This window comes from Calidris pugnax, unplaced genomic scaffold (assembly GCF_001431845.1).
Source record: "Calidris pugnax isolate Ruff unplaced genomic scaffold, ASM143184v1 scaffold189, whole genome shotgun sequence".
Lineage (NCBI taxonomy): Eukaryota > Metazoa > Chordata > Aves > Charadriiformes > Scolopacidae > Calidris > Calidris pugnax.
In genome coordinates, this window is record NW_015091069.1 from 1,095,273 (window position 1) to 1,110,464 (window position 15,192).

The 15,192-nt window shown below is 43.8% G+C and overlaps 1 protein-coding gene across 3 annotated transcripts in view; it reads right to left on the reverse strand.

The window, feature by feature from the left end:
• Positions 1 to 15,192, reverse strand: part of RASSF8 (Ras association (RalGDS/AF-6) domain family (N-terminal) member 8) — a 103,138-nt gene that overhangs the window by 15,201 nt on the left and 72,745 nt on the right. For all 3 annotated transcript variants that reach the window (XM_014957032.1, XM_014957034.1, XM_014957033.1), the window contains one exon: positions 14,485 to 14,680. In XM_014957032.1, the coding sequence (XP_014812518.1) occupies positions 14,485 to 14,587 (103 nt within the window). In that variant the 5' untranslated portion in view covers positions 14,588 to 14,680. The remainder of the gene's footprint in view (positions 1 to 14,484; positions 14,681 to 15,192) is intronic.

Sequence of the window (15,192 nt, forward strand, 5' to 3'; positions counted from 1 at the left end):
GAAATACTTCCTGTGCACTAACCACTCTTACTACTTTGAGATACAACATTCTCCAAATGCAGGAGAAAGTTTCCCTTATCATAAAAGTGACCACTTAAAAGCCACAGTATTGTTTACAAAAAGATGTGAAAAGATCAACTGCTTTTAAAGCATGTGATCCTCATCGATTTCTGAACAGCTCCACAATTGCCACTTGCCTTAAAAACATCATTAGCTATTTTAATGCATAAGATATATCCACTTCCATGATAGCTCACCATTCAAACGAGGATTTACTTCAGCACATAAATGCCTAAAATATCCATCATATATGCAACTACGAGGGCAGGAGTTGGAATAAATATAGTTATTGATGGTAACCCATTTGATGGGTTTTCTTTCCTTACGCCGCCCGCCCAACCACCTCACTTTTCCCAAAAGAATGAAAAATTGAAAAATATCCTAATCTCAGGCTGGAAATCTACTTCTGGCCTCCAACCACAACACTTGCACAGATTCCCCACCTCAAATTTGTAGTTGACAAGCTCCTCCACTGTGGTCACTAACACACTAACCCCCTAAAACCTGATATTGTCAGACCAGCCTTATAAAGAGCTCCCGGGGATATAGCTACTGTGTTGGAAGTGGTTCTTCTGATCTCATGATGCAAAGCACAACAACAACAACAAAAATCAGCTGCACAGGCACTGCCTAGAAAATAGGGTACTTTGGCTGACAGGTCGTACTAGTGGTAGTTAGCTGGCCAAATAAGAGACCAAAATATCCATGTTCACTTCCAAGTTAGGAGTGAGAGCTCACGGAGTACATGAAGATTGGAAGTCAGCAAAACAAGGCAAGCAGCATGGGAACAGCAATCCAACCCCCCCTAATGCCTTACAAATAAATGACTTGAGGTTGAGTTAAGCGCTGGGGGGAAAAAAAAAAAAGAGAAAATAGAAATTATCAACATACCAACATGCTTGGCCAAGACTCTCAGAAATAGATTTAAAATTTATTGTAATAAAGTACTTCAAAAATAAGTTTACTATGCCAAGATACAAAGTCAGAGATTTTTGCCAACCCACAATATTGTTCACCGATCCATGAAGATTTATAGTTTGTAGTAGGCATCAGTGTTATTACAGGAAAAATAAACCTAGTGCTGTTTTGCCATAGTGTACTAACAATAAAAATCCCAGAGACGAAAAATGAAGTAAAAACATACCACAGAACCCAGGACAAAGGTTGCATTTTACCACACTAGTTTGCTAATCTTAAAAGCTTTCAGCTTTCAGCTTGTAATCATGGTAATGTTACTAATGTTCCTCTTGTGTCAGAAACAGCCAAGTTCAAAGAAGTCTCGAAATTGTAAAGAAGAGTACCAGGAGGGGAGTGAGCAGCATGCGACTTCCATTCACTTTGCCATTAACTGCACTTCTTAAAGAGGCAAAAACAAGGGGCGGGGGGAATGAAGCTAAAAATCTCAACCAAAAGGAATTAATTCAGGAATTAAGTGAAGCACTTGCCAAGAACTACTTCCATTTTAGCTGAGGTGTCCCAATCAACATGCAGTTCTAAATAATGAACTCGGCACTCAAGATCCACATAAAAGCAAGGGCTTTGTAGAAGTAACACACACACACAGTTCAACAACCACACCTGGGGTTCTGCACTGTTCTACAACATCCTACATCTACAACTGTCCTCATCCAAGATCTCTCCCCAGGTTTCCTGTATTCAGGCTACGCGTGACGCACATTAACAACACCTGGACAACCACAACTGCCACGTTTGCTCGCATTAGAAGGGATTCATTCACAAATCGAAAGGGTGAATGAGTTAATTCAAAACTAAGGAGAGAATCTTTCCGAACACAGGCATCCTTGGAACAAACTGCTGGGTTGGATGTGCTACCACTGACAAGGAGAGAGCAGGCTGCTTGCGCTGCTGACAAAGAACAGTTCAACACCTGCCTGCTGCTTCTTGTCTTCTCCATCAGCTTCCTGAAAAAAGAGTTTGGTTGTGCCCCTGGCAGAACTCAGTCCTACCTCATTCATGCAAACCTTATCGTTTTAAAAATTTGTTTGTATTCACGTAAATGGCCCCATATCAGCAATGTACAGCGTTAATTAAAATATCGTGTGTTTTTCCCAGCTTCATATCAAAATGCAGATTTATAAAGCATTTCCAGGTCAGGTTAGCTGAGCAGTCACTTCACAAAGCTGCCAAAGCACAGCTGATGTTCTCAGTGTGTATGTGCCTTGTTACTGGGTCCCTTACATCTTCTGAAATTAAACTTTTCTTTAAGAACACACATGACTAGAACATATTTGACACATTGCGGGGTTTTTAATATTCCTATCAAAGCCTGGTACTAATGAGAATGGTAGAGGAACCAATCCAGACAGCCCCAAACAAGCACCAGCAGGGCTGGGTTCTGTGGTTCCTCCTCAGAAAACAGCAGGTCAGGGGCTGGAGAAAGCCCAGAGCTCATACACCCCATTCACTGTCCAGCTACTTCTCATTCGTAAATGGCCCCATATCAGCAATGTACAGCGTTAATTAAAATATCGTGTGTTTTTCCCAGCTGCATATCAAAATGCAGATTTATAAAGCATTTCCAGGTCAGGTTAGCTGAGCAGTCACTTCACAAAGCTGCCAAAGCACAGCTGATGTTCTCAGTGTGTATGTGCCTTGTTACTGGGTCCCTTACATCTTCTGAAATTAAACTTTTCTTTAAGAACACACATGACTAGAACATATTTGACACATTGCGGGGTTTTTAATATTCCTATCAAAGCCTGGTACTAATGAGAATGGTAGAGGAACCAATCCAGACAGCCCCAAACAAGCACCAGCAGGGCTGGGTTCTGTGGTTCCTCCTCAGAAAACAGCAGGTCAGGGGCTGGAGAAAGCCCAGAGCTCATACACCCCATTCACTGTCCAGCTACTTCTCATTCATATTCTGCACTGACCCACTGACCATGTAGCAGTCCCCCACATGGACCATGGAATATCACCATCTCAAAACAATCACCAAGAACTTGTATCTGTTCCACAAGCTGTAACAGCAGCAGGGGCACATTGACATGAATATAAAGAACATCTGCACCAAGGGCAGTGTCGCGGTGACAGGGTACGTCTACGCCTACAGCCACCTAAACACGCAAACTTATCACAGCTTCTATCAATACAGACAGTGACAGGGCACGTCTACACCTACAGCCACCTAAACACGCAAACTTATCACAGCTTCTATCAATACAGCAACGTTTCTCAAAAGAATCTTTTATTTCAAAAGTTAGAAAAAGATCAAGAAAGGAAATCTATGGGCTCAAGAACGCCGATGCTCTGACAGGGTGCAACTCGCTGTCAGGAGTGGCTTGAACCCGGCTCTAATGCCACCAGTTATCGTTGACCCATGAGACATTAAGGACCCAACTCCAGCCAGTATCTTGGACCAGCCCCTGCTCTGCTGCACTGCCAGACAGCGAGCTCTGGACCTGAATGGACCTGGCTTCACACGGCCTGGACAAGCATACGATCTGCTGGATCAAGCACTGGCTGACTGGAAGGTCCCAAAGAGTTGTGCTCAATGGATTCAAATCCAGCTGGCGGCCGGTCACTAGTGGTGTGCCTCAGGGCTCAGTGCTGGGACCATTTCTGTTTAACGTCTTTATTGATGATCTCGATAAGGACATAAGGTGTAACATCAGCAAGTCTGCAGATGACACCAAGTTAAGCAGGAGTGTTGACTCCCAGGAGGATAGGGAAGCCCTACAGAGGGACCTAGATAGATTGGATCACTGGGCCAAGATCAACGGCATGAGTTTCAACAAGGGCAAGTGCCAGGTCCTGCACTTGGGCCACAATAACCCCCTGCAGCGCTACAGGCTGGGGGAAGTGTGGCTGGAGCTGCCTGGAGGAAAGAGACCTGGGGGTTCTAGTTGACAAACGGCTGAATATGAGCCGGCGTGTGCCCAGGGGGGCAAGAAAGCCAATGGCATCCTGGCTTGTATCAAAAATAGTGTGACCAGCAGAAGTAGGGAGGTGATTGTGCCCCTGTACTCAGCACTGGTGAGGCCACACCTCGAGTGTTGTGTCCAGTTTTGGGCACCTCAATCCAAGAGAGATCTCGAGGTGCTGGAGCGAGTGCAGAGGAGGGCAACGGAGCTGGTGAGGGGGCTGGAAAACAAATCGTATGAGGAGCGGCTGAAGGAGCTGGGGCTGTTCAGCATGAGGAAGAGGAGGCTGAGGGGAGACCTCATCACTCTCTACAACCTCGTGAAAGGACACTGTAGAGAGGTTGGTGCTGGTCTCTTCTCACAGGTAATTAGTGACAGAACGAGAGGGAATGGCTTCAAGCTCCAACAGGGGAGGTTTAGATTGAACATTAGGAAAGAATTTTTCACCCAAAGAGTGGTCGGGCATTGGAACAGGCTGCCCAGGGAGGGGGTGGAGTCCCCATCCCTGGCTGTGTTTAAGGGCCGTTTAGATGCAGTGCTGAGGGACATGGTGTAGGGGAGGACTTTGTAGAGTAGGGGAGATGGTTGGACTCGATGATCCCAAGGGTCTCTTCCAACCTCAGTGATTCTATGATAATGTGCCCGACTGCTGTAATCTTAGTTTGGGATTGATGTAATTTGGTAATTTAAACACAGATTCCACCACCATGAATGGTGATCAAACTAATGAAATATAGAGCAAGGTAGTTGAACTTTTTTTTTTAGACTCGCAAGAGGTGGACTTTTAAATTAGACTCCGTGAAGCTAGCAGGACCCGTACAACTATTCTTCACTTTAAGCTTCTCTACAGGCTTTAATATTTGCAGCTGACACAGTAGACATGAGTGACTCTTTCTGCTGCCAAAAGTAAAAATGAAATTTTGAAGGAAAGCAGCAGTAGCAGTGTTTCTCATGCAACACTTCTGGCAGGACTGTAACTTGAGAATTTATCAATACTGTATTTCAGGACAGAAATGATGAATCCCTTTCCTCCCTCCCGAAAGTTCATCAACCTCTACTTGCAAAGCATTTCAGGGACAGACACTACATTTTTTGTATGCGGGTAGCACTATCCACCATGTAAAAACGTATCTGTGCCTTTATCTTTCCAGTCAGGCTACAGAAGTTTATTTCAAGCATGAAGTAAGATCCAGCTTTTCATGAAGTGTCTCCCATGCTTCACGGCCAGGACCTGCAGCAGTGAGTCACAGAATCATAGAATCATAGAATCAATCATCTAGGTTGGAAGAGACCCTTGGGATCATCGAGTCCAACCATCTCCCCTACTCTACAAAGTCCTCCCCTACACCATGTCCCTCAGCACTGCATCTAAATGGCCCTTAAACACAGCCAGGGATGGTGACTCCACCCCCTCCCTGGGCAGCCTGTTCCAATGCCCGACCACTCTTTCGGTGAAAAATTCCTTCCTAATGTTCAATCTAAACCTCCCCTGTTGGAGCTTGAAGCCATTCCCTCTCGTTCTATTGTTAATTACCTGTGAGAAGAGACCAGCCCCAACCTCTCTACAGTGTCCTTTCAAGTAGTTGTAGAGAGTGATGAGGTCTTCCCTCAGCCTCCTCTTCCTCAAACTAAACAGCCCCAGCTCCTTCAGCCGCTCTTCATATGATTTGTCTTCTAGGCCCTTCACTAGTTTCGTTGCCCTCCTCTGCACTCGCTCCAGCACCTCCAGATCTCTCTGGTATTGAGGTGCCCAAAACTGGACACAATACTCGAGGTGTGGCCTCACCAGTCAGTGCAAGTAGGTGAGTGGTTGCCCTGGTCTCATGTTATTTCTGGGAAGGGTGGCCAGATGAGCAATCGTAAACACGGGGGCACCTCTCCCTCCCTAGGGAAGGGGCCAGGGTGGGCAAGAGCCTGTCTGTGTGCAGGTTTCCATGGAGGTCAAAGCTTGGCACGCTCAAGCCAAACCCAGACTGTCCAGAGCTCTGGGGGCACTGACAAATACACCTCCTCCCCAGCCTGGACACAGCTTTCTGACCCACTCGGTGTCCTGGAGATCACCATCCAGCGCTCAGCAACTGGATGCTGTCTTCCTTGACAAGGCCACATAAAGAAAAATAATTGTACATGGGTAAAATCTAGTGAGAACTCTTAACGTGTGGGACACGTGGGAGAAAACGCTCTGTCCTACCAAAGGGGCAACAGCATTAACTCCTGAATCTTTAACAGCTCTGATAGAAAAGTAATCACTGGCAATTTTAATAAACCCACTATGATTTGAACTCAGTACCTTTGAAATATGAATCTTCCATTTCATTCATTATGTGATACTTAAGTTGACATCTGTAGCAATTTAAAAAAATACCATTCTAGCTACCTGAGAACTCATTAAACACCCAAGAAAAATTAAAGAGTAAAAAAGGGCTTTAAAATGGAGGTTAGAGTTGGCTCAGATGCTTAACTCATGCCGTGTCGTGCACGCACTTGTACGCACACCACAATGAAAATCAGAGTAGGGGTCCAGTCCCAGTAAAACGTGCCCACAGCTATGGAAAGGCTCAGTCTGGTGACAGGGAGGGCAGCCTGTTTAGCTCAGCAGGTACAGCTGTGCTCAAGGGACTACGTGTCCTTCTCAGGACTGAAGTCTTAGTTCATTACTACTATCCTTTCCCTTGAAAAAAGGGCATACAAAAGTTTATCGTCGTCTGACAAGACAAAACAAAGCACTTCTTGTCATTTCATCCTTTCAGCTGCCTTTTGTCTAAGCACCCTGAGGTCCCACACTTATTTTAGACCCATTTCCTAAATAGGTAAAACCACGTGGAGGAGCAGTTCAGCCGGGGTCAAGCAGCAAGACGTGGCAAAGCAGATAAAGCAGCCCAGGTCACCACTGCACTGGACGTACCACGTCATCCCAAGTGGCACCAAACCATCCCACCCAACCCCTGGACCCTTCAGCGAGGTACTGTCACCAGATTTCTGAACCATAAAGTTTATATGATCACACCACGGGACCGCCACAGCGAGCAGCTTTCTCGCACTTATTATCCCTCTTAACGTTGCTATTTGAAGCAGCAGAGAATGGAATTTTGGGGTCAAAAATAACACAAGTTTTAAGTGATTCTTAGCAGTAAACTACATGATTAATTCAATGTTTAAAAACTTTAGTTTGTATGCAACAAATGTTCCCTTTTTCTAATCCTCTTCAGATAACACAAGTTTGAAGTGATTCTTAGCAGTAAACTACATGATGAATTCAATGTTTAAAAACTTTAGTTTGTACGCCACAAATGTTCCCTTTTTCTAATCCTCTTCAGACTCAGCATTACAATTTAATTCAACCTCAGACTCTTTCTCTCTCTCGCTGTCTGAGAGCCAGCCCTGGCACTTGCTTTAGCAGGAATTATTTGGAGGAAGGGACAAACACAAGAAGAGACATCAATAAAGTGGTGTGATTTTTCCAGATACAACTTTGGCTGAGTCTTACAATGCCGTAACGCGTGTTTGAAGCAGCATGGACAAATCTGTCCCTTATTAACATAACTACACCCAATTTATCTTTGAGGAAAAATACTCAACTGCAAAACAAACAAAAAAAAATCAACAGCTGCATTTGTTTAATTTTAAAAAGAGACAGCTGTATTTCTTGTTCACTGAAGTGTTGCTCGTAGCCTCCTGATACTGTGCTACAGTCAGAAAACCAAAATCCACAGCAACTATTTAAAGCAAGTCTGCCATTTAAAATATTTGCCACAGAAAATTAGAAAAAGGCAGAAACCAAAAATGCACTTTGGTAAGAAATTCAAGCTTTGCTTCTGTAGGCTAAAATATTCTTTTTCTAGGAAACAAACATGTCACTCCGAGACACGCTCTAATTTCCTGAGAGAAAAGAAATCACAACAAATGCAGTAAAAAACCCTCAAGAGGCTAGAAGTACAAGAAGAACATTTCAGAAGAAATAGAGCAAGTACATTTGTGACTGCACCATTCATCACCATATTCCTTTGGAAGATTTTTATTTTTTAGATTTCAATGGAAAACACCCAGTAAAAGCCAATTTCTTTAAAAAAAAATCTCTAGTTACTGAACTACATTTGCCTAAACTATCAGCTAACGTGATTAGCTCACTTTCTTTTTAGGATACCATCTGGTTTTCCCCTCATGATTTTTTGAGTGGAGCCACGACGCTCACACACACTCCACTATAAATCTATATGGAGAGGTGGGCCCGTGTGAACCTCACGAAGTTCAACCAAGCCAAGTTCAAAGTCCTGCACCTGGGTCATGGCAATCCCAGGCACAAATCCAGGTTGGGCGGAGAACGGCCGGAGAGCAGCCCTGAGGAGAAGGCCTCGGGGGTGCTGGTTGATGAGAAGCTCCACACGAGCCTGCAATGTGGCTCACAGCCAGAAAGCCAACCCCATCCTGGGCTGCATCAAAAGAAGTGTGGCCAGCAGGGCAAGGGAGGTGATTCTACCCCTCTGCTCCGCTCTGGTGAGACCCCACCTGGAGCACTGTGTCCAGCTCTGGAGTCCTCAGCACGGATGGAGCACCTCTGCTGTGAGGACAGGCTGAGGGAGCTGGGGTTGTTGAGCCTGGAGAAGAGAAAGCTCTGGGGGACACCTCACAATGGCCTTGCAGAACCTGAAGGGGGCTACAGGATAGATGGGGAGGGACTTTTTATCAGGGAATGAAGAGATAGGATGAGGAGTAACCGTTTCAAACTGAAATATAGGTTTAGATTAGATAGCAAGAAGAAATTCTTTGCTGTGAGGGTGGTGAGACACTGGCCCAGGTTGCCCAGAGAAGCTGTGGCTGCCCCATCCCTGGAGGGGTTCAAGGCCAGGCTGGATGGGGCTTGGAGCAACCTGGTCTGGTGGGAGGTGTCCCTGCCCAGGGCAGGGGGGTTGGAACTTGATGATCTTTGAGGTCCCTTCCAACTCTGACCATTCTGTGATTCTATGATATACCATTTTGCAAAAAAGACACCTGACAGGATTCACCAACCATCTCATCACACATACAGTTGAAAAGTAATCAATTACTTTTTTTTTTACTTGTTTTTCAGTTGCCCAAATTAAGAAGAGGAATCAAAATGACCAAACAATGATTATATGAAGCAATTCTGGCATGTTTTTCACAGAATCCACAGAAAAGCTAGTGGAAGCAGAAAACCAGGAAGAATTTGCTATCAAACGTACATTTTTAAAACAGATAATGATGGATTTGATAACATCCAGCTCATCTCTCCTGGTAAAAAAAAAAAAAAAATTAAAACAAGACTCCATTTAAACCGTGTGCTTGTGGTATATTTTTACATTTTGGTAAGGGCTTAGTTTCTCATGGTGAAAAAATCACTACTTTTATTTGTATTATAAGGCCAAATCTTCATCTTTGTAATTTGCAAGCAGCTTGTCTTTAAAGGAAAAAAAAAAAAAAGAAATAAAGCAGCCCTGGATAAAACTTGTAACAGGTAATACCAACTGTTCTTCAAGATCCCAGTGGGAGGTGATTTCACTCTCTGAAACTTGTAACTGGATAGCCTGATATCTGTCTTGAACAGAATTCCAGTGACCCTCCCTCCAGCTAAGGCATTTCTAACTCTTTCAAGTTAGAGACACAAACAATTACAGTATCCAAAATTATTTCCAATTGATATTATTCTCTCTCACATTCGTTAAAATATATAGATGTATTTTTAAAATATGCTTTGCTGGAATCACCGGAGACAAATCTCCCTCTTTTTTTTTTTTTTTTTTAAGAATGAGGTTTATTTGAGTTTTCATTCAAACCTTTTAACTTCAAGCCAAATGGAAATAAAAAAAAAAACACCCTAATTTGTACAGAAACTTGGTGTAGCATCATTTCCTATTCCACATGATCAAGAGATGGGCAACAGGGGAAGGAGATCCTAATGAAAGAAAAGGTAACACAAATGTTACCCGTCAGAAGTACAGCCCCAAAGGAAGAGGGGCACGCAGGCCTTTCCACTGAAAAAGGTAATTAATTGTGACAGATACCAATTCATAAGGAATAGGTCAAGGAGCATCAGCCAGGCAAGGGAAGTGACAGAACTCTACTGCCAAAAGATCAGACAACACTTTGGGTATGGGACAGAACCTCCTTCTACAAAGGGGCACAGCCCAGCAGGACTTGCTACTTCTGGTTGGCTAAAATAGCCCCAGAACATAAGTTCCTGTCTTTGCATTCAAAAAAATAAAAGAAAAAAAAAAGGAATACTTTTGTACACCAACTGCAGGCCTTTCCAACTGAAAAAGGTAATTAATAGTGACAGATACCAATTTGCAAGGAATAGGTCAAGGAGCATCAGCCAGGCAAGGGAAGTGACAGAACTCCACTGCCAAAGGATCAGACAACACTTTGGGTATGGGACAGAACCTCCTTCTACAAAGGGGCACAGCCCAGCAGGACTTGCTACTTCTGGTTGGCTAAAATAGCCCCAGAACATAAGTTCCTGTCTTTGCATTCAAAAAAATAAAAGAAAAAAAAAAGGAATACTTTTGTACACCAAAGAAAGTTATTATTGAATTTCCACAACATGAGGGAAGAGATGGAAAGTAAACAGATGGAAAGCTTTTTGTTGCTCTTATCACAGCTGGGGATCAGGAGACACGGCCCTGCATGCAATCAAGTGACAGGAAAAGAAATTTCTTGAAACACAAGAAATTCCATTTAAACATAAGGAAAAAAGAAAGGGTGCAAGGGTGACTGAAACACCAGAATATGTGGCCCAGCACCGTAGCGGAGTCTCCGCACTTGGCCATACTCAAAACCCAACTGCACGTGGTCCTGAACCACCTGCTCTGGCTGCCCCTGCTCTGAGCAGCAGAGCTGGGCTAGATGACATTCAGAGGTGCCTTTCAGCCACAACCCATTCAACAGTAGTTTTGATTTTCCTATTTTTGAAATACATTGTAAAGCTTTACTTTTCATATCCCTAGAATAGAGGCAGCTTCAGTTTGTCCACGAGAAGCTTCTTGAACCTACGGGTGCCTTAATCCAAGCAGCTTTGGCTTGTGCTTTCTTCAGCGGATACAGCTGTAAAATAAGTTAATTTGCAGATATTCCAGGCCCTGCACTTCAACACAAATTATACACCTATTGCAAGTTCATCTTTCAGGCGCAGTGACATATAGGAAGGGCGTGTGTGATTTTTTAAGTCAAGGACCCAGCCATAAACTGTAAGACTTAAGCTAAAGCAAAAGGAGCATCTCAAAAAACTTTGCAGACAGACCAACAGACAGACAAAATAATACTGGGTCCTGCTGAGCTATGCGACTGCTGAAGGAGCCAGACTGCAAAGTGGAAAATAAAATCAGAGCCAACCAAAGAAGCAAGCCAACTAAAGACTGGCTACTTTCCACCACCAAATGTCAGGTGAGAGCTAGAGGGATACATTTTAATAGACACCCATTCAAATTGGAGGGACAAATCTTCAGCGGATACAGCTGTAAAATAAGTTAATTTGCAGATATTCCAGGCCCTGCACTTCAACACAAATTATACACCTATTGCAAGTTCATCTTTCAGGCGCAGTGACATATAGGAAGGGCGTGTGTGATTTTTTAAGTCAAGGACCCAGCCATAAACTGTAAGACTTAAGCTAAAGCAAAAGGAGCATCTCAAAAACTTTGCAGACAGAGCAACAGACAGACAAAATAATACTGGGTCCTGCTGAGCTATGCGACTGCTGAAGGAGCCAGACTGCAAAGTGGAAAATAAAATCAGAGCCAACCAAAGAAGCAAGCCAACTAAAGACTGGCTACTTTCCACCACCAAATGTCAGGTGAGAGCTAGAGGGATACATTTTAATAGACACCCATTCAAATTGGAGGGACAAATATTCCTGGTAAGCTGGTACCTGTAGCCAAATCAAAGGAGCAGACATATGGCTGCTGCTGAATGGCCCAACAGGAGGGTTGGGAAAGCCCTACCTGCCAAAGACATGCAAGTGTAATTTACGTGGTGTTTAGTATTGTCCTAGCAAGCCCCAGTGAGTGAGAAACTGAAGTGCTATGACTCTAGGTGTTTTCTACAGGGGGTATTTGCCTCAGGAAGGAGTTTCCAAAGGATTATCTTAATTTGGCTCCAGTTGGAACTGCAATGTGTCTCTGCGTGGAACCAGAGCTGCAGAAATGGTCCAGAAAAGGAAACAAGAATGGTACATGTTACAGCAAAGGAAGGCTGCTGAGTTGACAAAAACTGCGTGCGTTTCCAAGAAGGATGGGAGTCTTTTCAGAGTTCAGGCTAATAATTGAAAATATTAAAAAAAACAAAGATAAGTTACACAGGAGAACATTAAATTATTGTCTAGAACTGGGAGTCTGACATTTTTTCTTTTGTCAGAGAAGGCAAAGGAATCAGGATGAAAGAGATATTGAAAGCAAAGTAAAGAACAGGAGTCTATCACAACCAGCTTGTTCATTTTTCCTAAATATGTAACACTCCTTAATCATTACTAGGAAACAATCATGCTTGCATAATTGTGACTTAAAACAACCCTACACGTAGAAAATGAGATATGGAAGCAAGCAATTTATAAACCAATTAGCATTAAATGAAAAGCTTGCAACTAACACAAACAGTAAAAGCACACTTAACAGTTAACCATCGAATACAAGATTTTAGAGACATACTGACTTTCTACAATTTTTAAGTGAAACTTCAAAAGGTAGTTGATGTGTACAGATAGAGTATACACATGCTGGCATTGTGTTCAATTCCCTTAAGATATAAAATAAAGAAGTGCTGGTCTTCCACTCCATCAGATGAAAGTAAATGGAAATGACATTCAGAAGTACACATTTAAATAAACAAACATCACAAATTCAGGTAAGTTGATGTCATGCTTACAGGTAGAATATCTAGTTGACATTCATGGCCCTAGGTTGTTCTTTATTACAAAGTTATTATTTTGCAGTCAAATCAGACTGCTAATACAATCCTGCAAGGTTGTTGGAATACTGAAATATGCAAAAGATAGCCCTTAAATTAAGAATTTAATTTTAGGTAAGACATAGGTTTTGATGCCCAAATTTAAACAGCATGTAAAGCCAATTCCAAAATTTTAACAAAGAATAAGATTCAGCATAGTAACCACTGAAGGCATGAAGTTGAGGCTTATTCAGGATGTTCTCAATCACTGAGAAAGATCTGACAAAGTTGAAAGAATGCTCTTTCCTGTAGTGCAGCCTGAAAGACTGTATTTTTTTCCCACTAAACTGTTCAGCAAACAGCCAACACTGAACAGACTTCAGGTTACCCTTTCATTAGTACTGAGTTACGTGGCGTGCAGGAGTGAGAGGAAAACTCGAAGGATCTATTCCATTGATCTAGTGCTATGCCCAACAGAGCTAGGGATGGGTATAATTTCAATGAACATCATTAGCTTGTGAAAGCCAACCAATTATTCTGCACTGCTTTTATATTTCTTCGGTGCTCAAAACACTGACAATTTGCCATCTTCTTTAGTCCAGTCTGTATTTACAATGACAAAAGGCAGCATGTTATTGCAAGGTTCTGCACCTGGGCCGGAACAATCCTCACCATCAGTACAAACTAGGGGGTGAGGTATTGGAAAGCAGCCCTGAGGAAAGGGACTTGGGGGTGCTGGTGGATGAGAAGCTGGACATGAGCAGGCAGTGGGCAGCTGCAGCCCAGAAGGCCAATCCCATCCTGGGCTGCATCAAAAGAAGCGTTGCCAGCAGGTCCAGAGAGGGGATTCTGCCACTTTGCTCTGGTGAGACCTCACCTGGAGTGTTGTGTGCAGGTCTGGAGACCTCAGTATAAGGAGATGGACCTGATGGAGAGGGTCCAGAGGAGGACCATGAGGATGATCAGGGGGTTGGAGCAACCTCTGCTCCGAGGACAGGCTGAGGGAGCTGGGGGTGTTCAGCCTGGAGAAGAGGAGGCTCCGGGGAGACCTAATAGCAGCCTTCCAGTACCTGAAGGGAGCCTACAGGAAGGCTGGGGAGAACCTGTTTAGAAAGGCCTGTAGTGACAGGACGAGGGGAAATGGCTTCAAGCTGGAGGGGAACAGATTTAGACTGGAGATGAGGAGAGGGTTCTTCACTGTGAGGGTGGTGGAGCACTGGAACAGGTTGCCCAGGGAGGTGGTTGAGGCCCCTTCCCTGGAGATATTCAAGGAGAGGCTCGATGAGGCCCTGGGCAACCTGGTCTAGTTGGGGGTGTCCCTGCTGACTGCGGGGGGGTCGGACTAGATGGCCTTTGGAGGTCCCTTCCGGCCTGGGAAATTCTATGATTCTATGATTCTATGATTTAGAGAATAAATTTGTGCTGAATGAAAGGTCATCGATTTCAAAGTGTTTCTTTTCTTTCTTTTTAATCCCTCTCTGGCAGGTTAAAAATCAAAGGCTGCACGTTTACACTGCAAGTTTGTCCCACTTGTGCATTGTATGTTTATGCTCTACTGACATGGAGTGCAACCCCACCTCCCCTCGGTTCAGCTTGATAAAAAGAGGTTCCAGCTCCCAGAGACCCATCTGACAGAGTTACTCACCAATAGCCTGAGCAAGGGCTATTACAACTTCCTGGCATGTTGTGACTTCGGTGACCCCGCACACGATTCTCTGGACTCCATCTACCCATACTTTGAGCTCCATGGTTCACCAAGTTATCCAAGAGCCATGAATGCGAGTCCCTCAAGTCATACTTGCAGCTCTATCGGAGACAACGCAGCAGACTCCGCTCAGCAGCTAGAAGAGAGAAAAAGGCTGGTGTTTATATTGGGGCATTACTAATTTTAAAAGTTAACAAATTGACCTTATCATGTATTGGGTAGAAGAGACAACACGGCCTCCTTTCTTTAAAAATATTAACAGGTATCAAACATCCCTTGGCTCCAGCAACATCTACTCATTCTATAGACATACCAGAAGTTTCATCACAGTTTATTTCCTAAAATATTAAAAGTTATTACAAAAAGAGCACCAAGAGAAATAGCATTAAACAAATTACATTAAATCAATCTGTAGTAAACTCAGAACAGGTTCCAGAAACAGGTGTCCCTCTTATCATAGAATCATAGAATTGCCCAGGCCGGAAGGGACCTCCAAGGGTCATCTAGTCCAACCCCCCCACAGTCAGCAGGGACCCCCCCAACTAGACCAGGTTGCCCAGGGCCTCATCCAGCCTCACCTTGAATATCTCCAGGGATGGGGCCTCAACCACCTCCCTGGGCAACCTGTTCCAGTGCTCCACCACCCTC